The 22777-nt window shown below is 37.3% G+C and overlaps 1 protein-coding gene across 8 annotated transcripts in view; it reads right to left on the bottom strand.

The window, feature by feature from the left end:
- DICER1 (dicer 1, ribonuclease III) overlaps positions 1-22777 on the bottom strand; it is a 65985-nt gene that overhangs the window by 35418 nt on the left and 7790 nt on the right. For 2 of the 8 annotated variants that reach the window (XM_027120460.1, XM_027120459.1), the window contains exons 2-10: positions 14027-14090; positions 12631-12731; positions 8541-8729; positions 7732-7894; positions 6630-6760; positions 5577-5711; positions 4958-5118; positions 2934-3102; positions 1166-1638 (exon numbers count right to left, since the gene is read on the bottom strand). In XM_027120460.1, coding sequence (XP_026976261.1) covers positions 1166-1638; positions 2934-3102; positions 4958-5118; positions 5577-5711; positions 6630-6760; positions 7732-7894; positions 8541-8684 — 1376 coding nt within the window. In that variant the 5' untranslated portion in view covers positions 8685-8729; positions 12631-12731; positions 14027-14090. Of the gene's footprint in view, positions 1-1165; positions 1639-2933; positions 3103-4957; positions 5119-5576; positions 5712-6629; positions 6761-7731; positions 7895-8540; positions 8730-12630; positions 12732-14026; positions 14091-17146; positions 17303-22777 lie in introns of those variants that run through there. The other 6 variants (XM_027120465.1, XM_027120463.1, XM_027120466.1 and 3 more) reach the window with 4 other exon arrangements.

Below are 22777 nucleotides of genomic sequence, written 5' to 3' on the forward strand. Positions count from 1 at the left end.
CTTGCCAACCTTAAACTTCTGATTCCAATGTAATTCCCTACCTGAAGTTACTTTACCTCCTATTCATCACAAGGATCAGGCCCAATGACTATGAAAATTACCAGACCGAAAACCGCCAGATGACTTCCCCAGAGTCCAATTTCTCGTTATTCAAGTAAGTTCTCGAGGCCCCCAAACACTCAGAGCAGTTTGAAAAAAAAAAAAAAAATCCCAAATTACCTCAGGAAACAAAGCTTAATTTCTCCTCAGAGATCAATACTTGCAGAAAAGGCTCTTAGGGATCAACTTTGGCCAATTAATGGATCTTGTAGAAAAGTAGATTGAAGTGCAAAATAAGGACCCTTTTTGGCCCTTGTAAATAGTAGAGCATCCATCCACAAGTCAAAAGAACCATACAGTAAGTGACCATTTGACACAAATCTGAAGTGTAGCTCCTCAGCTGGCTGGGTCTATATTCAGGAAAAATACACTTCTATTGAAGAAGGGGGTAGGGTGGGAATTCACAACCTAATTGGCATTCGCTGTCACCTTTGCCAATATCCTCTGAATTCCTCCCTAACATTTTTATTTTCCTCTGATTCAGAAAATTTTAATATGTAGTCTATGAACCAATCCAAATTTCAAATCCAGCTGCTGAAAACTTTTCACTGCAAACGTGCCAACTTGAATCGACATTTGGTAAGGAAAAAAGCTAACACAGAAAAATTAGCCACAGTAACACCCCGATAAAATTTATCTTTAAGATTTACCTGAAGGAGAAAGCTTGGTGTGAAATGCTCAACACAATGCCTAACACATCATAGTCACAGGTTAGTAAATATCTAACTGAATCTAACAATTAATATAAAACAAGGAATGCTTTACTGTAATGTAACAATTTTTCTACACTTGCACTCTATTTTAATGGATTAGAAAAGATTAGCACCCTTTAGGGGAAAAAACCTCAGTCATATCAAATCTAGCCTTCGGGGAAAGCTACTGTATATATAAACATCCTGTCAATCCCAGTAGAGTGTAACACATGAGTTACAGGGATGGTGCCAAGAGTACAGGACGCTTACATCAAAGCCTTCTGGCAGCTCTTAAAGCTATTACAACACATCACTTCACAAAACAAAGAGCTGCCTGTTCTACTATGGGAAAAATGTTAATCTTAGAGATTTACCTGTTTAAGACAACTGCTGTATATCTTCTTTCCACAAAAATAATTCCACACAAAATATTGGTAAATGGAGAAGGAAAATTTGTCTCTGGCTTTTCTTTTTCTTCAATTTCTTCATCCTCCTCATCATCCTCAGAATCACTCCAAGACACGTAATTATCCTGATTCCTATTATTATACCACTCAACGCTTTCAAACTGCTGTCGCTCATACGGTTTATATTTGCGTAAGATTTCAAGCAGTTTTATTACTTTCGGAGTTACAAATTTCAGGTCAAGTGAGGCAGGTGAGAAGTGCTCTTCACATAGTGCATGGATTTTCCTTAGGAAAGTGTCTGTAAACAATAGAAATTTCCTGTGCAGCTCCTCTTGTTCGTGTTTGATATATTTCTGTAGTTCTCTTACCATCATTCCAGCTACCTTATCTGCACACCAGGGTCCCAGAACTACCAATACCGCACGACAGTCTGAGAGTATCTACAAAACAATGTAAAGGCCCAAATGCTGAACAATAATCATGTAGTTATTTTCATATGGAGTTTAACTGGGATTTAAGTTGTCTTTAGTCTGCCCCTTCAAAATAAATTTACCCCTCTAATATAAACACTGAGGTTAATTCCCCAAGGTTAGGGGGAAGGGCCAATGGTCTTTTCAAGCTCTACTTTTTCATATATATGCCCAGAACCATCCTTTTGTTTTCCCCAGCGAAAATAATCAAATAAGAGAAATTAAAAGATGCAATTGTATACAGTTAATAAAGCAATTTTAGAACTGTGATTAGTTCGAAGTACAACTGAGTCATTTACTTCTAGGTAAATATGCAAAGAACTATGTAGCAGAATATACATATACATGTACATGCAAATGCAACAGAGTATGTAATTTTATTTTAGGTATCAAAGAAAAACAAAACAATTTTCCTTGAACTTTATCTATGCCCAGAGTGCCACATCTTACAAGCCGAGCTCAGAGCAGAATGTAAATCCTTATTAAAGCTAAAAACTGAGGGACTGCCAGTTCTGCAGGCAAGTAAAAGACACACTGGGTTGAACATGGACTTAATGAGAAGACAAGTGTTGAGCAGAGCCTGGGCACTGCTGCTCCAGAAGAAAACCAGCAGGAGAGAATTAAGACTTAGATTCAGTACAGTGCTACCGTTCCCAACTGGCTGCAAAGTCCTGGGACAACGGTTCTCAAGTTTTAATGGCATCGGGATAACTGAAGGGCTTGTCAAATCTCAGACTGCTGGACCCCACCCACAGAGCTTCAAATTCAGCAGGTCAAGGGTGGGGCCTGTCATCTGCATGTCTAAAAAGTTCCAGAGGGAAGCTGCTCATCTAGGGCCCACACTTCGAAGGCCACCGTCCTAAGGAATTGCTTCTCAAAGCTGCACTGTTCAGGGATGACGAGCTCATATCCAGTCACATACAAAGAAAGAGCCGAAGAATTCATTCAGCCCGGGGGTTTGATCAGGAACTAATTCATCTGACCAAGAAAAAAAAAAAAAAAACTGGACTCACTTCTTATACTTAAATAATCATGACATCTCCTTAAACCAGGGAGGTCTATATTTAATAATATAACTGTCTGTCGGGTAATAGTACACTCAACCCAATGCGATACATTCAACAAAAAATGTCCAGAGATAAGAAGGTAAGGCCTTAAACTAAAATGTATATAAAACAGCCTCATTAGAAGAATATTCATTTCAACATTAAAAATAAATAGAAGCCTTTTATTATACTCCCCATACTTACTTTGTATATGCTTACCTGTTTAGAAATTAAAGTAGAATCTCTTTCTTTTGAATGTACAGATATGTTACAGTCATTGATAAAATTAAGTGCTTCTTCTAATTCCATCAGCAGTCTTTCATAAAGCCCACTTCTGTCAGTAAATGGTCCACAGTCTACCACAATCTCACATGGCTGAGAAGTATATCTTTAATGTCAGAAACAAAAGTTGTCAACACACAATACACAAATTCCCTCCAGCATTACAATCCATTATGTATCTACACCAAAAAAGAAACTTCCTGTTTTCATCTGGAGTAACAAGCAGCCTCACAACAAGCATTCCTACAGTGGTGCTCCTTCTATCCGTACTGTGATTGCCTGTGAGGTCTCAATATGAATTTTGTTACTGCATTATTATCCCAGGTTTTTCATTTGTTTTTTTAGGTTTAGCCTTTCATCTTTTGCCCCCTTAGGCATCATCCAGAATGAGAAACAATGTTAGTCAAAATACTCAAGAAACTCAATAATGATGATTTCTCAGAAGCAGAAATAGGGAAGGGGGAGGGGAGAAGATCATAGAGAGGAAGTGTTACCATTAAATTTATCCATTTCCACACTATTTGAAAACGTTTAGCATTTGCAAATGTCAATTTTATTTTTAATGTGTTTTTAACATATCTTCATAAGGAAACCTCCCCCAAATTTCAATTACATTATCATTCACGTAATTGGATCTTTCATGACTTTCATAATACGACAACCAGAACAACACACAAAATCCTAAAAGCACATATAATAATTAATTAAGGAAAAGAAACACAATAAAGACATATTTAAATACTACAGTTTTCATTATTCCCAAAGAGAATTTTTAAGAGTCACATTTTGAGAATTAGGTAATGCCAGACTCAACAGATTACTTACCAGTTTTACCCAAACACTCTAATTCCACTGCTTCTCCTGAAGACTTCAAGTAGTACAGGCCTACCAATCTAATTCAGGTCAGATAAAAGCAAAAGTACAGCCTTTCACTTCTACATCACAGACTGTCTTAGCTCAGGAAAATCAGAAAACAGCATGTCCTTAAGGCGGTGAGATTTGTATTTCACCTTACATTTGGATTCGTAAGTTTTATGAATCTACAAGTTACCTTTTCACCTCACTCCACAAAGAGAACTCTTTCCAAAATCCTACTAAATGACAGGTACACCACAGGTGTTTTCCATGCCATCAAAGAATCCCTTGAAACCACTAATGCCATTTTACAGGCTCAGGAACAATAAATGACTCACTTGAAGTCACATGGCTTACAATTAGTGGAGGCAGTACTCAAAACCCATGTGTGACTTAACTTCATAACCTGAGAAATAAGTCATCTCTATTATAACTGTTCTAAGAACCACCGCTTGGTAATCTTTAACCTTGTTAAAGGCTATATCTAATAAGGGTATTTTAATATGAAATGAATTAGTTATATTTATTTAAAAACCTCATTTATATAGGCTCACTTCCACCAACTTAGATCAAAAAGGCTGTTTGTGTCTGCACGTTTTAATGAAACTCGAAACAGCAACCCCTTCGAAAAGAGACAAACCTCAAAGTCATAAACATCTTCTCAGAAATTCACACCCACTTTCAAAACTAGAGGGTGTTTCCTATTATTTTAAAGCAGGTTGTAAAATATTGAATCCTGTAAATAAATAAATGCTCTTTCAAAGCATCATGTGGGACACATGGGTCAAAACAACAAAGTGTCCACACTTGCAGAAAAGGACGCCGATTTCCTGAGTTCCCCAGTCCTCGTCAACACCAGCAAATAGGATGGGCCCGCGCTTATGCAGCATTTCCTCTTAAGGCAGAAACACCTCCATTACTCTCTGTGGAAATAACATCAGATTCTTGCATTCGAAGATGACTGTCCTGATAAGGAATTCTTAGCCTTGCTCTTTCCTTTTAATAGCCATTTGTTCTCTTAGAGACTATCTGCAAGGCACTGAGACTGAAGGCCTAAAACTGTCACAGCAGGTCTCATTAAAGCCAAGTCAATACGAAGTGCATACCTGTCTAAGACCACCAAGTCAGTTGCAGTTTCAGCATTACTCTTAAGAATTTTCTCCAGTTTCTGAATCTTTTCTTCCAATTCCTCTGGATCACATTTCCCATTTAAAATGGAAGCAGTTAGTCCCAAAATACGAGGACATGATGGACAATTTTCACAGAGCTAACAAAACAAAAGATACTGACAGTAAGGGATTCATTTTGCAAGGCCCTAACCAGAGAGACAGCATCCTATAAAACATGTCAAGAAGACCTAACAAATACTAAAATTATCACTTATAGAATTACTGTAGCTTGTTTAAAAGATCAGTTTATCAAAAAGGAACATTTAAATATGCTATGATGGATTATGAATTCACTTATGATAGATCATATAATTTATTGATTTATATTGTGTTTAAATTTTTATTATAGATTTAGAACTTATTATAAATTTATTACAGTTTAATATTATAGGTTATAGATTTAAATGAACATTAATTTAATATTCATTCATTCATTCCTACACTGGAACCAAGTTCCCCAAACTGGTAACTAATACTGCTTTTGATCTATAAAAACATTGCTTATACTCAGTAATTTGACCTGCATTATTAAGACTGATAAAATCTAAAAACTTACCTTCATAATTTCTCGGTAGGGGTGGTCTAGGATTGCAAGATGACACTCATCGAACACCAAAAGGTTAATGTCTGATAGTGATAAGTAACCATTTTTCAAAACATTCAAGGCGACATAGCAAGTCATAACGAGAACCTAAAATAAAGCTGCTATCAGTATACAACACATGCCATTCACCTGCCTGGACACACTTCTATGAAATCAGATTATGGAACCACTGTATTTTAGGTGAAGATTAAGACACTCATCAGTAAAAATTAAAACCCAAATCCTCAACGTATGGAAGCTCGTACTTGAGAACCACGGTGTAAAATTAGGAAAACGCGGAAAGAGACAAGAAAGAAAATTTTGATAATGGAGATCATGTTTTTATGATAAATCTACTAAATCTACTTCAGGTTTTTAGGTTCCTAGAGCCATAATTTTGACTGATAAGACCTATCAGTTTTATCACAGTTTTTCCCCATCAAACTGACAAGGTTTTCTGGAAGCAGACAGGGGCTTATCATTCTGTGGATTTTAAGTGCTTTACTAATGAGGGCTTTACCCCAATATGTAAGACATACTAGCAAACTGGGGACTGCTTAGGTTAGTTAGGAAGCATCTCTTAACCACTTCAGATCCAACACACGAAAGGCCCTCAACACAAGCTGGCTACATGGAAACGTCTACGAGGAAGTCTTCCATCAAAGACGCTAAGATCTCAACCAAGAAACGTCTCCAGTTTCAAGACATTTAACTCAAGAATAAACTTTGTGAAAGCAAGTTATCTGCAAGATGGAAATAGGTCATAGGAATTTGTGTTTTTCAAGCAAGTAAATCATACTGTAAAAGCTGTTTCTTTTCTATCGCGTAAGAGCAATACATGTCAGTCGTTTACCCGGCTTTAGGATGAGATTACCGTAAGAAAACGCATGAGGGCTAGCTTCTAGGCTGACAAAGTACAGAAAAGTAGAGTTTTCAAACCCAATTCAGACAACCAAGGCTACAGATCATCTTATAAACCAAGGACTTGCACAGATTTATTAAGTGAAAATTCTCTACAAGTCTTACCTGGTGCTTAGTAAACTCTTGGTTCCATTTCTCTTTTGTCCAAGATGCACTTACTTCCAGGTTTGAGTATTCCCCAACCTTGAGATCTGAGTGAGTTCTGACAGCTGACACTTGTTGAGCAACCTGGTTTGCTGATTACAAATATAATATTCCGTGTAAATATGAGAACTCTTCCCTAAATGGCTCTCTGGACTACTAACAGTTAACAGTTAAGGAAATCCTTATTATTATATATTACACCTGACCACCAATTTTTTAGATAGCCAATTTAAAATCATATTTTCACAGTAATCTCCAAAACACACTTATTAGACTCACCACCCCACCCTCTGTCATTCACTTCAGAGAGCCTTATACCACCTTCCTTCTTTAAAGGTGATTTTTCCCCAATCTAAGAATATAATTTCTAGGTTGGAATGGCAACTACTCCAGATCCACCCTTCCTGTTTTCTTCAATAAAATCAGACTGTATCACCAAGAAATAAGACAGACTAATATGTATTTAAAGCACATCACATGCTGAGACAATCTAAAAAAAAAAAAGAAGAGGAGTGACATGGTTATATTAGTACCCGAGCAGTTTATGTTCACATTTTATACTTTTTAGTTTAATATCTAATCCCAAACACATAAAACCCAGTACTTTAAACTCTTACTGAATATCTAACTTTTAAGTTAAGCATCTAACTTTCTTTCTACAACTGGTATAGCAAGATCATAAATCAAAGTTACCTATTTCATAATCAAGCACCTTTTGATACACTGTGTGAAGCTAAAACATCAAAAACAAAAATAACTACTTAGATCAGATTATATTCCGAAAGTAATCCTTCAAAAAAAATGCAGAATCGGAATTAAATGCAATTACGTTTTAGAAAAAAGCTGAAGTTTAACACCTATGAAGTAAGATGACTAACATTTAAGAGAAATACTATAAAGTTAAGAAATAAGACAGAATGATATTTCTGCTTCAACAAACATTATTCATCAACCTCTCTATACTTTCAAGAGTTTAACTTAATACCCACAGAAAAAATCTCCTTAACCATAAAATCTCATCCAGTTTTCCTCCACACAATTTGATAAAATAATCTTTTATTACCAGAGTTGACCAAGAACACCGTCCTTTTGCCATTTCTGTTGAAGTCTCCCCTGATCTGATAGGACAGCTCTTTAGTGAGTAGTACTGCAATAAACGTCTTCCCTGAGCCAGTGTTTAAACAGACTATGGTATTATGATCCAGAGCTGCTTCAAGCAGTTCAACCTAGAAATACAGTGGGAAAAAGAGATTATACACTTCTTATCTAAGTACAGAATTTACAAAATTGGATTTGTTTTAATTCAGAAAATTTCACTGTTTTCTAAAATCTTCCTCCAACAAATCTGCCCCTTCAAAAAGCATACGTTCTACATCTTTATATAAGAATAATAATCAGAGGCATTAAAATACCGGTTACACATAGCTGTGCTGTGTAAATGTGTTGAAATGGCATTTACAATTTCTTTAAGAATTATTTTCACAGGGACAGAAAACTTCTCTAGAAAAATATGAACTGAAATGACTATAACCATGGTTCTTCTGCCAGTCCAAGGTTGTTCAAACCAATCTCAATTCCTACCCAGATCATGAGGACAGACACACCCAAATAGATACTAAGGAACAGTGAAGTTTTCACAGGGGGAAAAAAAAAAAAGAAAAAGGAATTTCACCAATAAAACTATCAAATCAATTACCCAGCAGATGTTAGAAAAGAAAAGGACTATTAAGAAATAAAGTATCTGGAATGAGAAAATTAATCAGAAGAGGAAAGCTTGAAAAGGTAAAGGAGTTTTATATAAGTTGTGTCAACTGTATGCTAATTTATTCCATTTTAGTGAAAATGCTCCAGTATTAGTGTTCTCATTAGTACCTGATATTTTCTTGGCGTATAAATGTTATCATGAATTGCTTCTTGTTGCCATGGCAGTCCAAAGAAAGGACCCATTGGTGAGGAAGCAGGGGTCATGAGCTGCAGGCCTGCCATGCTGAGGGGTTGCAAAGCAGGGCTTTTCATTCATCCAGTGTTTCTTTCATTGCATTTTTGTTCTAGCACAGCTTACTACAAAAGGGAAAAAGAATACCATTACACAACCATGCAGGGTTAAAAACAAAAGAAAGCACGGAAACAAGAGGAACATCAGAATATCATTCCTATGGGCCTTTTCAAACTCTTCATAATTGTTTTAGCTTTTTCGTGATCTAAGAGGATCGTTTTAAAAGTCAAGCATTCTGTACTCGCCAACCCAGCAATTCTACACCTAGAAACCTGTCTAAAAGAATTAGGCGGCTGCACAAAGAGGTAAACACATGAATATTTATTGCTGCATTATTACTTAAGAACAAGAAATAACCTTAAAATGAATTAATCAAAAATTAGCTAAGTAAATTATGGTCTAGTCTTAAAATAGAATACTATAAATCCATAAGATAAGACAGATCTGTATTTACTGACACAGAACTGTGTCCATAATATACCTTTAAGAGAAAATATGTACAGTATCGATGCCCTTTAAAATAACGTGTATATATACAAAACATGTAAATACATACGTAAATATATTTCAAACATTCTTTGTAAATTCTATGATGCTACTATTGATAAAATAATGAGAAAACTGTATGGAAGGCACTTCGCACTGTGCCTGCACACAGGAAGGATTCAAATGCCTGCCAACGTTTGGTCATTTTATCAAAGGACCATAAACACAGAAGGTCATTCTTCGCAATTGATAACCTATCACAACTGCACAGCTGCTCAACTATTTACATATGTATCTTTAAAATTATTCATATCCTAGATAAATTAAAACAAGGCAACACCATTCTGTGAAATAAAAGTTATTTCATGGTATCTAAGCACTCTTCTATATTGCATATATTCTTCCCCAAAGATAAAAATGATTATGTAAAATGAGAAAATAATAATTCAGTCTTTTTAAAATTCCTAACCTGCAGATAGAGGGTTAGGGTTTCAAATCTCTACGTGAAAGTCCATCATCATCAGAATTTACCTGCCTTGTAGAAGGGAATTTTCTCCCTTGTACTGCTTTGCAGTGTTCATTGTTATTACTCTATGACACTGGAAAGAAAGAATCCCCACTCTTTGTTCCTTGACAACAAAAACTCTGAATCTCTTGACATGTTAAATTTGTAACCATTGTACAACACAGTGACTTAAATTGTTGCAGCTAATCCAGCAAGAAGTCTCTAGAGCAGAGTCTCTTTCACGCATAGGTATGATACCAAATTCTGATTTCAGAGCTCAATTCAGTTGACAAGAATTCAACATCCAGCTAATACAAGTAGGATCTCAAGTAAATGGTAAAGGGGCAAATGGCTGCAGGGCCAAGGACCTCAGCAAGGCAGGCGTGTCCGTGGACCAGACAGCACAACCATTCTCATTATCCCTCTCAGAGGAAGATGGCAAGCACAGCATTCCAGAGTACATTATGAAAAACTATCAAGTCATTATTTTGCCTGGGTCAAGCAGAACTATGTCTTTCATGAGAAATAATGTGCTCACCCTCTACTGAATCAAAGTCCCAACAGCCTTTCCTTTTACCCCTTTTACACTCAGCATTCACTTCTCCCAACTCTACAAGCCCACAGGATAAACACCCTCAGGTTGATCATTCAAGCTTCTTAACGCCGCTGCAGAGAACCTGAAGCGGAAGGCTATACCTAACCTCCGAAGACCCAGCAGGCCACGCTGAAGGCCCAAGAGATTTGCAGGCACTTCCCACCTGCCTACCATTCTTGGGATATCTCTACGGTCCTCCTTATCCACGGGTTCCACACCCGCAGGTCGAATCTATCCTTGGTTGGATGAATCCAAAGATACGGAGGGCCAACTGCACTATGCAAGGGGGCATAGTACACGAGCATCCACGGATTTTGGCATCTGCAGGGGACCTGGGACCAATTCCTGTGGGTACTGAAGGACAACTGTACTTCTCCTTCATTACTCCAGGCTGCTTACTGGTAGGGTGATTTATCACTGTTAAGCCTGACACCTCACTTTTCACCCAACCCAAATGTTAATCCAAGACCAAACAAAGACATGGTGGAAGGGATCAGGAAAGAAGCCTAAATCCTGGCGGTGGACGGAAATTTTGAAAGGAGAAAAGAGGGCAGCAGTGTAAATCCCCAAACACACTTCTTCCACCTCCAGAAACCATGTACAGCAGGAACCCTCCTTCCTATCACTGTCATCATTTCTTTTCATGTAGACAACATTAATAATAATGACAGTGCCAGAAAATAGTCTAAAAAGTAAATGAATGTTCTATTTTTAGAACAGTCTAAAAAATAGTCTAAAAATACTCTATTTATAAATATTTAAATATTTAGTTAAAAATTTATTATAGACTATATAAAGTAGTTTAAAAATAAAGTCTATTTTTAGAATAGTCTAAAAAATAGAAGCATGTTCCTTTTTTGCTGCTGTTGTTCCATTTTCTTAAGGGGGAACTATATTCTTCAAAATTATCAGTATCAGTACAAAGAAAAACTATGAAAATGTTCCCGATTAAAGAAGACTCTAGAGACATGACAACTAAACGCAGTAACTGACCTCAGACTGGATCCTTTCCTGAGAGCAATGCCATAAAGACCATTACAGAGTCCACTGATAAGGCTATAGATACAGCAGTGTTACATTCACTGAGTTGATAACCGCACCATGACTATGCAGGGGAGCATCCTTATTCTTGACAAATATATAGTGAAATATTTAGGAGTAAAAGGATCATGTCGTATGCAACTTATTCTCAAATGGTTCAGAAGAAGAAACTACACGTAGATATACAGAGAGAGAATGGGTGCAACTGATAAAGCAAATGGGGCAAAATAGGTAAAGCACATATTCTTTGTCCTAATCTTATTTTCTGTCCGTTTGAAATTACTTCCAAATAAAGAGTTTTAAAAAGTAAATAAATAAATATTACCCATTAGACTAGGATCTCCTTGAGTACAAGAGCTGTATGTCTCACACATATTCCTACCACCTACTGAACCAAATCACACCCCAGACATGGCAAACAAAAAATACAGGTTCGTAAAATGCAAATATTGTCCATGTGCGTGACATGAAAACCTTCAAACAGTTTCTATTTGCCTTTTATAACTTACATCACATTGCATACATTCACAGAGACACATACATACACGACTTATTCTTTTACTGGCACACTGGCAAACATGCTCCACGAGAACTAGATGTGTGTCTCATTCTTTGCAGCTCTTATTACCTGGTATAATGTACCATATGTACATTTAAATAAATATCTGATGAACTGAATCAGAGATTCATGAATGTCCACACAATACCATACAGAACAGAATCATAGTTCAAAAGTTATTTCTACAGTATTTGGTTTGGAAATCCATACCCGCACCACTCCTACTCACCCTGAAGGGTGGATACAAGACAGAGAATTTGCAGGGAAATGGAGGACGGCAATTGAACCCACCCCGTTACATTTCCAGAAGGTCACAATATTTAAATTAATTTTCATTCATTTAGTACACAGTGACTGGCCCCAGCGATACACTATCTGAAGAAAGCAAATCCAACATTAAAAAACTCAACAAGTAATCCAATAATGTGAAAACTGAAAAACCTATAATTTTGCCAATTTTTACTTTCTTTGGCATGTTTAAATAGATTTTTTTTTCTTAACTTGGTCTTAATGAAAAGCTCTGAATCCCTGCTGGTAAGTGAAAGTTCTATAGTTTCACAGATTAACTGACTATGGTTTACTGCTTCAGCAGAGCCAACAGAGTAATCCACATGACTATTTTCCAATCATAGATTTCAAATTTCTGGTCAAACAATTAACACTCATGAAAGCTGTGAGGTTGTTTCATAGCTTTTATATGGTTCATTTAGAAATAACTTAGTAAAACACATGAATAAAAACTCTCTTCCTCTTTCCACATACGATAAAGCCCAGATTTACCGTCTTAATGTTTGAGATCTCTGTGTTGCTGTTGTCTGAACTGCATTTTGACATTGTGATAGCAGTTTATTGGAAAATCACAGCATACCCAAGCTTCTGCTCTAAAAATAAATGCAAAAATAGCCAAGTTTAAGACTCCTGTACTTAAACTAAATATAAACGCATCTACAAGAAAGCCTTATGGATATGAAAAGCTGAATAAAAGGCCATTACTTTGGATTAAAATTTAAACAAAAGACATCTGGGTTATTTTAGGATACTAAGTCGTATTCTGAAACAAAGAACAAGAGAATGAGCTATAACAATAGCATGCCTAATTCCCAGAGACTGGGGTGGGGCGTGGGCTGTCTTGAGAAAAGTTAGAGGAAAGATTTAAAAATGAATGCAAGGAAATCAAACAAAGTACATAAATTCTAAAGACAGTGATTAGGGAAATGGAAAAAATAAATAAATAAAAGGACAGAGATGTGTCATTTCCTAAATTCATATACACAAAAGAAGTAAAGAAGATCACCAGAAGAGTACCTGGCTGAGTAATCCAAATCACCCGGCAGCAAGTTTTCACTACAAGTATGAAATCTATCAGCAATTTCAACTTCTCAAAGGAAATTAAAAATACGAACTCAAAGAACAATTTAATCTAATGATAAACTCTTTTATAAAATTCATTTATGAATAAAAATTTAAGAACACAGTTCAACAATGTCAATACTGTGGAGAAATTTATATTTAGGGGTGGTCCTAAATAATCCTAAGAGATTATAAATCAAAATCAAAATTATAAGTCAAAAAATAAGGAAGCGTAGGGCTTCCCTGGTGGCGCAGTGGTTGAGACTCTGCCTGCTAATGCAGGGGACATGGGTTCGAGCCCTGGTCTGGGAAGATCCCACATGCCGCGGAGCAACTAGGCCCGTGAGCCACAACTACTGAGCCTGCACGTCTGGAGCCTGTGCTCCTCAACAAGAGAGGCCGCGACAGTGAGAGGCCCGCACACTGTGATGAAGAGTGGCCCCCGCTTGCCACAACTAGAGAAAGCCCTCGCACAGAAATGAAGACCCAACACAGCCAAAAATAAATTAATAAATTAATAAAAAAAAAAATGAGGAAGCATAAAGTACTGAGGTGAAAAGCTTGATTTAATCAACAAATGCTGCTTTTTTTAGATTTGATACCGGATTTCATTTATGCTCCTTAACTGCAATGCTTCTACTACCACAAGCTCAGGAAAAACAAATTGGCAGTGGTTTCTTTTCACTTATTTGTGTCTAGTCTAGGCTAGTCTACAGTGCGTGCATGGAGGTTAAACTTTCTCATTTCATACACAAATTGGTTTTGCTAATAGGTAACAAAGCAGAATGGGGAAACCTTAACACTACTTTAGTATGTACATATTTACCTCCAAATGCTGATTCTAAGTTCTTTCAGTTTCCAAGTCTGTATTAATTCATACCCTAGGTAACCTAAAAGCAATCAGAGAGAATATTTTAGAACATACAACTCATTTTTAAAAAACAACTTTAAGAAATTTCCTACTTGACAAACTTTTCTGATATTTATCTTATCAGAATAAGATCTCTGATAAAAACAATTTTTGTATTTATCTATTGGGAATCAAGAAAACAGTGTATGTATGAAAGGGCTGCCCTTTAAAAATTAGTATTTATTATGTTCTATTACAATTGGGAATTTTTAAGAGTTGTTAGTACAATCCAATTAGATATAAGGAGAATTCCTGGAAGTAAATTACATTTCCCCCCCAGTAAAATCTGGCTTTAAAAATACTAAAAGAGGGCTCCCCTGGTGGCGCAGTGGTTGAGAGTCCGCCTGCCGATGCAGGGGACACGGGTTCGTGCCCCAGTCCGGAAAGATGCCACATGCCGCGGAGCGGCTGGGCCCCGTGAGCCATGGCCACTGAGCCTGAGCGTCCGGAGCCTGCGCGTCCGGAGCCTGTGCTCCGCAACGGGAGAGGCCACAACAGTGAGAGGCCCGCGTACCACAAAAAAAATAAAATAAAAAAATACTAAAAGACTACAGTAAGTCAGTACCATGCTTTATTTTACATGAACTTATAACCCCTTACTCTCCTAATGAGTAAGTTCGTGTTTTCAAAAACTACCTCATGCTTTGACTTTTAATTCCGTTCTGTACTGCCACCTAGTATGATGCAAATGCAATACACCAACTTGGCCTGATGTGTCACACTCGACATCTTTCCAATTCATATTCACCTCTTTTCTAGAAACACCGTAGCCAAAATAATAAGCTGATAATCCTTTAAAACTTAATGCAACTCCACTATTACAAAATTATTGTTGAGTTATCCAACTTACTTCCCTAGACAATTCTGTATAGAGATAAATTAGAAAGTTAACATGCCAAGTACAATGACAACTTATGTTCATACTACGGAGCCAACAGGTCAAGTTTTCTCATTTTAATTGATGACTACGATTTAAATTACATACATGACTCATGTTTGATAGGTCCCTTTAAGATAACTCTGAAAAAGACATGCCACATACCAGATGCTCAGTCAAGTTCTAGTATAAACCAACAAACTTAACCTAATCTAGCATCTAGATCCCATATATGGCGGTACTCTTTCAGACAAAGGCTTGTAACAACAGACAGCTAACCCTCCTAGTTTGAAGTCTAAAGGCATCTAGAGCTTCCTGGTACATATTTTCAAAATTGGTAACAGAAAACTTCCAACTCATTCATTTTATTATGTGTCACAGATTCTGATACTACTAACTTTACAAATATTACTGTCCAGATTTCATTCCTACTCTCATGAAGCCCAAAATGCGCAACTACCATGAAGTTCCATAGTGAACAAAAGAACACACCCACACAACATCAATACTGTGACATTAAAACACTGTCAAAAATACTCCTGGAAGCTAACAGATAAAACTAAAAAACGTCTGAAGAGCTTTTAGTCTCTAATACAGTAACAAATATGCTATGGAGATCCAAGACATTAACTTTAACTCCAGCCAAAGCCTAAATGCTAAGAGCATCCTTGGCTATGGATATAAAATAACAGGTTTATAATACAGGTTGCTGACGTAAGGGCAAATTAAAAATAAGCGGTTCAATTCTCCCACTTGAAAATAAAGGAAAGAGACTCTTTCCCCTCCTTTTTTTTTTCAGAACTTCTTTTTCAGTCCTTTTGTGCTGTACTTGAATCTTTATAAAAGCCAAATAAGCCTCTAGCCAGTCTCACTTCTCAGGAATGTTTCCTTAAGATATGTCATCACCAAGAAAGATAATGCCCAATCTCCCAGTTTCCTAGGATGGCCTAATTTGGCAACTGACTCCAAATTGCAAAACCTACCACCAGTCATAGATACGAGAAAAGTAGCAATTTTATCTTGAAAACATGGGTGTAAAGTGTTGTAACCACTTAGCTATACAAAAGAATAAGGTTTCTGTCTTTGCAATCTCTTTAGTGGATAGCCTGAGATACACATCACATTCTAGTTTAATGCTTACTCAATAAAAATTCTTCCTTCCCTTCTACATTTTTGGAGAGATTTTCTGGGTTGGGAGGAGATTTTGTTTTTAATTATATTTCCCCAACATTAGCTTTAAAGAAAAAAAAATAGTCCAATTCTCAAAAAGTATTCACGCCAAATAACAAAATCCACTTCTTGAAACTTAAAACAGTAGAAAAATCCTAAAATATACTGCTCAACTGCACTGGAGAGAGCAGTTTTAAAAATGAAAATAGAACTTAAGTGCGCAAACACCTCCTCTTGTTCCTAAAAAGGAATCTGCACCCAAGAAGGATCCAAGGTATTTACAAATAACTCCAAACAACCTCCCTTTTCTAAACTGAAGTTAGAGGAGAAAGAGAGGAGGCTGTTTTAAGTTAATTCCTAAGTCAAGCCAATGCTCTCACTTCTTAATATTTTGGAATATAGTCATTCCCTCCTCACCGAGGCCCTCTGATGTGGGAGGGACACTGGGTAAGGCCACTGGGGATGTAGAAAGCAGTCTTTTCTCTTTCTTTCTTAAGTATCTTTCATTTAAAATAATCTGAATGCTAGCAGAGTCCAGTGTCAGGAAGACCAAGGTTTATCAGACTCTACTACCTCTCTCTAAGGTTGTTTCCTTGCCTATAAAATAGAGCACCTATTATGACGATTAAGTAATTAAACACATAATAACCTTGGTAGAGCAAAAGTCCTTGCACAGAAAATGTTCAAAAAAAGATAGTTTTAAAGAAACCACAATACCATCTCTTATCTACAACCACTGTTGTCATACAATTCTTAAGACTTTAAGGAACTCCTTAAAGAACCTAAAATGTTGTATCAATCCTAAGATTCAATATAAAAAAATTATTCTCATACAAAGTTAAAGTACTATACAAGATGTTATACAGTATTTTTAATCAGATGAACCTGAAAAACCACACTACCTAGTCATTATGAATTTCCAGTACGATGAAAATCAAACAAATTTAAATCACAAAACATGGTATATAATGTAAAATAAAATTAAACACCTTTGTGTCCACTAGTCCTCTTTAAAAGCAAAAACCAAAAAATACTACGTGCTACTTCTGTTTGGCTCCCCAGACATCACTGCAAACGTGACTGAACTGTTTCTTAGGCAATGAAATGGTACACAGCTGGGCAAGTAACCGTCGTCATCATCATCATCACCATCAGACAAGTTTTGAAAATATAAAATGCAAGAAAAGAGAAAACAAAAAGATAGGAAACATCCAAAATACCCATCGTACATAAAATAAATATTTCAAGGATTTATCAACTATTATTTGGTGAATATAGGTTATGAAATGACTAAGGTCAAACCAAAGAGTGACAGACCAAAGAGAAAAGGGATAATAATTTCAAAAATTTAAACACTGGAATTTTTAGTCTTAGGTAGTTAAATACACAGCACGAAAGAAATATTTCCATTTTCACTTTTGTCATATCTGTCATTATTAATTAGAAATCCTTGCATATAAATCTAGCTTACAACATTAACACAAACTACATTCAGATATGCACCCTTCAGCATTACCATTTATAATAGCAAAAAATGTCCCTCCCACCTCCCCCAAAAACTCTAAATGTCTAACAATGAGTGAGGGAATGGTTTGGTAAACCATGGATGGCTCACTTTATATGAACTACAGTTCAACTGAGCTATTAAAATGATGACAGTTTATAATAAACAAAAATGCTTACGTTATGGGATTCAATGAAAAAACTTTTATTTGCAGGAAGATCTGATTGTGTCCTCAAGTTAAAAACTAAAGAAAAGAAGAAAGGGAGGAATGGAGGGAAAGAAAATTGCACCCAAAATTGAGGCTGGGATTACTACCATAAGTAATTTCTTTCTCCTTAAAACTTTTCTGCATTTTAAAATCCCCTACAATTTGAACACTTTATTACTTTCAGAATTAAACACACTCTTAAACTGAGGATGAAGACAATAAAGATATATGACTCTGTCTTAAGTATTGGGGGAAAAAACTCCCTTCTTAAGCCACTGAATGTGGTAAAATTTACCCCAGTTTCTACAATTTAAACCACAAATTCACCAGCCTTCTTTTCCTGCACTACTCTATGAACCAAACAAATTTCTGCATTTCTCTAAAATCTGTAGCATAAACATATTATATTTACATTTCCATGTAATTATGCCTAAAATGGGATTTGTCCAAAATTGAAGTTGAATACAGGTCAAATACCATTTTAACAAATTCCATCTACCAAAATCTCCATATAGAAAGTCACTCTAGGCTGCCAGCCAATGGCCCACTTACTTGGAATACTTCTTAAAAAGACAACATTCCAACACATCAAAATGGCACAGATACCCGCCCCTGCCCTTCAAGTCACCTATGATGACCTTACTTTGCAATTTTGTTTTCAGAAAGGTAAATATTTAATACATCACTAGCTTCCAAGGTGAGTTTTAAGGTTAATGTTTGATTCCAAGTTTCTGTACTTTACTCAAAAATATTGTTCAACAAGTGCTAGAATGTTACTCAATTCTACCTTTTACAACACATAAGAACATCCACAAGGGAAAAGGGTCCACAACTCTCTATGTCAAGCTGCTTTAAGATGCTACAATGTGAACATTTCACTACTAAAGAGAGGTCAGTTCTGAGACAAAATGAGCCTAAGAAACGTATGATTATGGATGGACGCTTAGTCAATGTTGAGTCAGGAAGCAAACACATCAAAGTTCCAGGTGAGAGGCAGAGCCTACACCACAGCCACGTGCAACCACTCATGCTCTCTGCTTTCCCTGTAACTCCATGACGAGTGTATCACAGCCTCCACAGATGAGGAGTATAAAAAGTGATATTTAAAGTGGTTTTCCCCACTTAAAAAATTCTCATTGCACCTCCTGCCCCTCAAATTATTTGTTCATTCATTCAACAGGTATTTATTAAGCAAGACATCCCTAATGCAAACTTGTATTCTGGAGAATGTGAGAACTTGAGTTCAGTTTTGAAGAATGGGTAGTAATAGCACTAGTTAGGGAGAAGATAATACAGGACATCATGGGGACGAGGAGACAGCATGTGAAGCAGCATTTAAACAGAAACCAGGCAAGTCGAGTTGAGGGAATTACAAGCTGTGTGCTGCAGCGCAGTGTCGCACAGGAGAACAGCAAGACCATGAAAGCGGTAAGATAAGCAGGGGCGAGACCAAAAGGGCCTTATACACAGCTCTAAAGGGATTAGAATCTCGTCCTGTGGGCCTTTTTAGTCTCAGCATACACCAAGGGTTGTCACCTACTTAATCTCAGCCTAAGAATGACTCTCTATCAAGGCCCATAGACAAGAACATCTGAATACAACAAAGTAACAGACTCCTGAACTTTACCCTTTCCTTTACAGGGGACATTCCTTTTCCTGGTTACAATCACTGCCTCTACGAATACAGGTTTGGCTGGAGCTGTCCCTGTTGGTGCACTGAAATCCCTTGTCCCAGGAACCACCCACCCACCCAGTCCAACCACGGAAGAACCAAGATGGTTGGTCACCCCATCTCTAGCTCCAATTCACTATCCCTGACTGCCTACAGTACATTTCCACTTGGAGATCAAAGGAACTTCTCCAAAAATTCCAAAAATTCAATTAATCTAAAAAGAAAGATGAAGACCTGCTACTGCTAAATACAATTAAGAACACACCCCCTCACACAACCATTCTTACAGGAATTTCAGAGATGCTTCAAGAAAGAAAAGCAGCATCAAAATAAATGCAGTCTCCTAAGGTAACAACTCTTATTTCACTCAATTATGTTACAATTAAACCCAATATACATATATTATAGAAAGAATCCAGGTAAGAGAAGAAAGGAAGTAGTCTCCAAAGTCAGAGTGGTGAATGAGCCCGTTAGCTCTAAGACTGCGGGCAAACGACCTCATTTCTACAATGGCACCTACACAGATGGCAGCCCCTTGGCTCCTCCTTCTCCCTACATAATCCACAACACACACATTTAACTCTAGCGTAAGTCAACTACGCAAATCACTAAAAAAAAATAGGTAAGATGTTTGTTGTGGAAAAAGGAATTGCACATATTGGAGAGAAGAGGTGAGGGACTGCGGGAACCATGCTCAAAAAGACTCTCAGAGCCTCTCCTTGAGAGTCAATTAAGAGTATGCTACATGGTTCACAAATCTGGGGACTACTGAGAATGGGAAGAAGAGCAAGAACCAAAACTATAACTGGTCCCACCTTTCAGAATTGTTATAGTCCTCTTTAAAAAAACAGGCAAGCGCCCACACTGGACCAAAGGACAAAACTGGCGGCTACCGTATCCTGCAAGGATACCGTATCCTAGTGCTTTTAATCCTACATTGTTTGAACATGAGCAAAGCCAGGAGGATACCCCATATGTATCTGCTTACACATGATTGCAAAGATAAAGTCTGGCACCTCTAAGGGACCTACTCAGTAAGTAAACTGTCTGAATGGCAAATAGACGATGTGACTGAGACACAGTATCCAACACTAAGAGCAGAAGAAGTAGCTGTCATTTGCCAAACTCAACCTCTCGCCAAGGACTACCAACAAGCATCAGTCCCAGAAAAAAAACAAAGGGATTAAAATCAAAAGTATAGTACTCATGGAGCGTAAAGCTCCAGGTGACTCTGGGTACGAGAAACATGATGAATCAAACCAGGACAGCAAGACAGCTCAAAACCTTCAATGAATTCCCTTTGCACTTAGGATAAAATCTAAAATCCTTACTATGTGTGACCCTGCCTCTCCCTCTCCCTGACTGGGGCTGGGTAACTCCCCCGTCTCCCACTAGTCACAGGGCCTTAGGCCCTCCACCAAGCTCTTTCCTACCTCAGAGCCTTTGTACACACCATCCCCTGGCCATCTGCTCCTCAATCTTCAAGTCTGGTTATGTTTTAATATGTTTAATATGTTTAATATGTTTTAATATCAATTATATCTTACTCTGGAGAACACTTTGGATGATATGGACAAATTTCTTGAAAAATACAATTTACCAAAATTAACATCTAAGAAAGAGAAAATGTGAAGAAGCCTATAGCTTTTAAAGAAATTTAATTAAAAACTCCTTATGGGGCTTCCCTGGTGGCGCAGTGGTTGAGAGTCCGCCTGCCGATGCAGGGGACACGGGTTCGTGCCCCGGTCGGGAAGATCCCACATGCCGCGGAGCGGCTGGGCCCGTGAGCCATAGCCGCTGGGCCTGCGCGTCCGGAGTCTGTGCTCCGCAACGGGAGAAGCCACAGCAGTGAGAGGCCTGTGTACCGCAAAAAATAATAATAAATAAAATTAAAAATAAATAAAAAATAAAATAAAAGAGAAGGAAACAATCCTTAATACAATGTGTAAAAATTCTTCATATACCATGGCAAGTATGAAATATCAAAAGCTCCCAGAGTAAAGAAGGAAAGGGAGAAAATTTACCTTTATTGAGCACTTATATTCTATTATCTGGTTTAATCCACAAAGCAACACTAAGACAAGTTATCATCTCCATTTTAAAGGGATTTGAAATAACTTGCCCAAGGCCATGTGGCTAATGAATGGGAGAGGTAGAATTCTGCTTAAAATTTTGTCTGATTCCTATTTTTATTTTCACAATATACAAAACACTATGGTCTCAAAGGAAGTGCCCATTTACACTGATCTGCCGGTCAAAATATGTATCTGGATATGTTCCCCTTGATCTCCTCAGGGGACTGAAAAAGAATGTATCCATTTTAAGATTAACAGATGCCCACTGAATATTTTACTTTTAACTGAATCTGCATAAACACATATAAGTAAATATTGCTTTAATTATAAAGCCTTAGCAACTGAAATCAGCCCTGACTATGGATATTTCTCTTGGCCTTTCTAGTTTAGGTGCTCAATAAATACACAATAACAGACTATATATCTCACCATTTTTTTCAATACCTTTATTACATTTAGCTGAAGACTAAACGTGATTTACTGCTTGACACAGAAACTACATAATGACTTCTTTCTCTAGTGAAATGAATTAAGTGCTACCTTAAGACAGATTATTATAAAGGGGGTTCAGACATAGTGAAATAAACTAGATTAATTAATATTATAGAAACTATAATGTACCATGTAACTTTTTCTTCACTCAATATAGACAACACAGGTAAGCATTTTGCCAGAGCATTTGCTGCTGAGGCAAGACACAGATTTCATACATGTATATATGTAGGTATAAGTGTATGTTTTGCATGTGTACATGTATGTGTGGGTACATGCGTGCACGTGCACATGTATAAGCGTGTGCATGCTAAAGAGGCCTTAGGAAAATTATTTTTTTCCCTACTCCTGGCCAAAATATGGACCCAATTCATATGTAAAAAAACTTCCCGGGGACTTCCCTGGTGACGCAGTGGTTAAGAATCCGCCTGCCAATGCAGGGGACACGGGTTCAAACCCTGGTCCAGGAAGATCCCACATGCCGCAGAGCAACTAAGCCCATGCACCACAACTAGTGAGCCTACGCTCTAGAACCCGCAAGCCACAACTACTGAGCCCACGTGCCACAACTACTGAAGCCCACATGCCTAGAGCCCGTGCTCTACAACAAAAGAAGCCACCACAATGAGAAGCCTGTGCACCACAACAAAGAGTAGTCCCTGCTCTCCA

Source organism: Aethalodelphis obliquidens, unplaced genomic scaffold, assembly GCF_003676395.1.
Source record: "Aethalodelphis obliquidens isolate GAN/ISIS:26980383/991018 unplaced genomic scaffold, ASM367639v1 scaffold21, whole genome shotgun sequence".
NCBI classification, from domain to species: domain Eukaryota; kingdom Metazoa; phylum Chordata; class Mammalia; order Artiodactyla; family Delphinidae; genus Aethalodelphis; species Aethalodelphis obliquidens.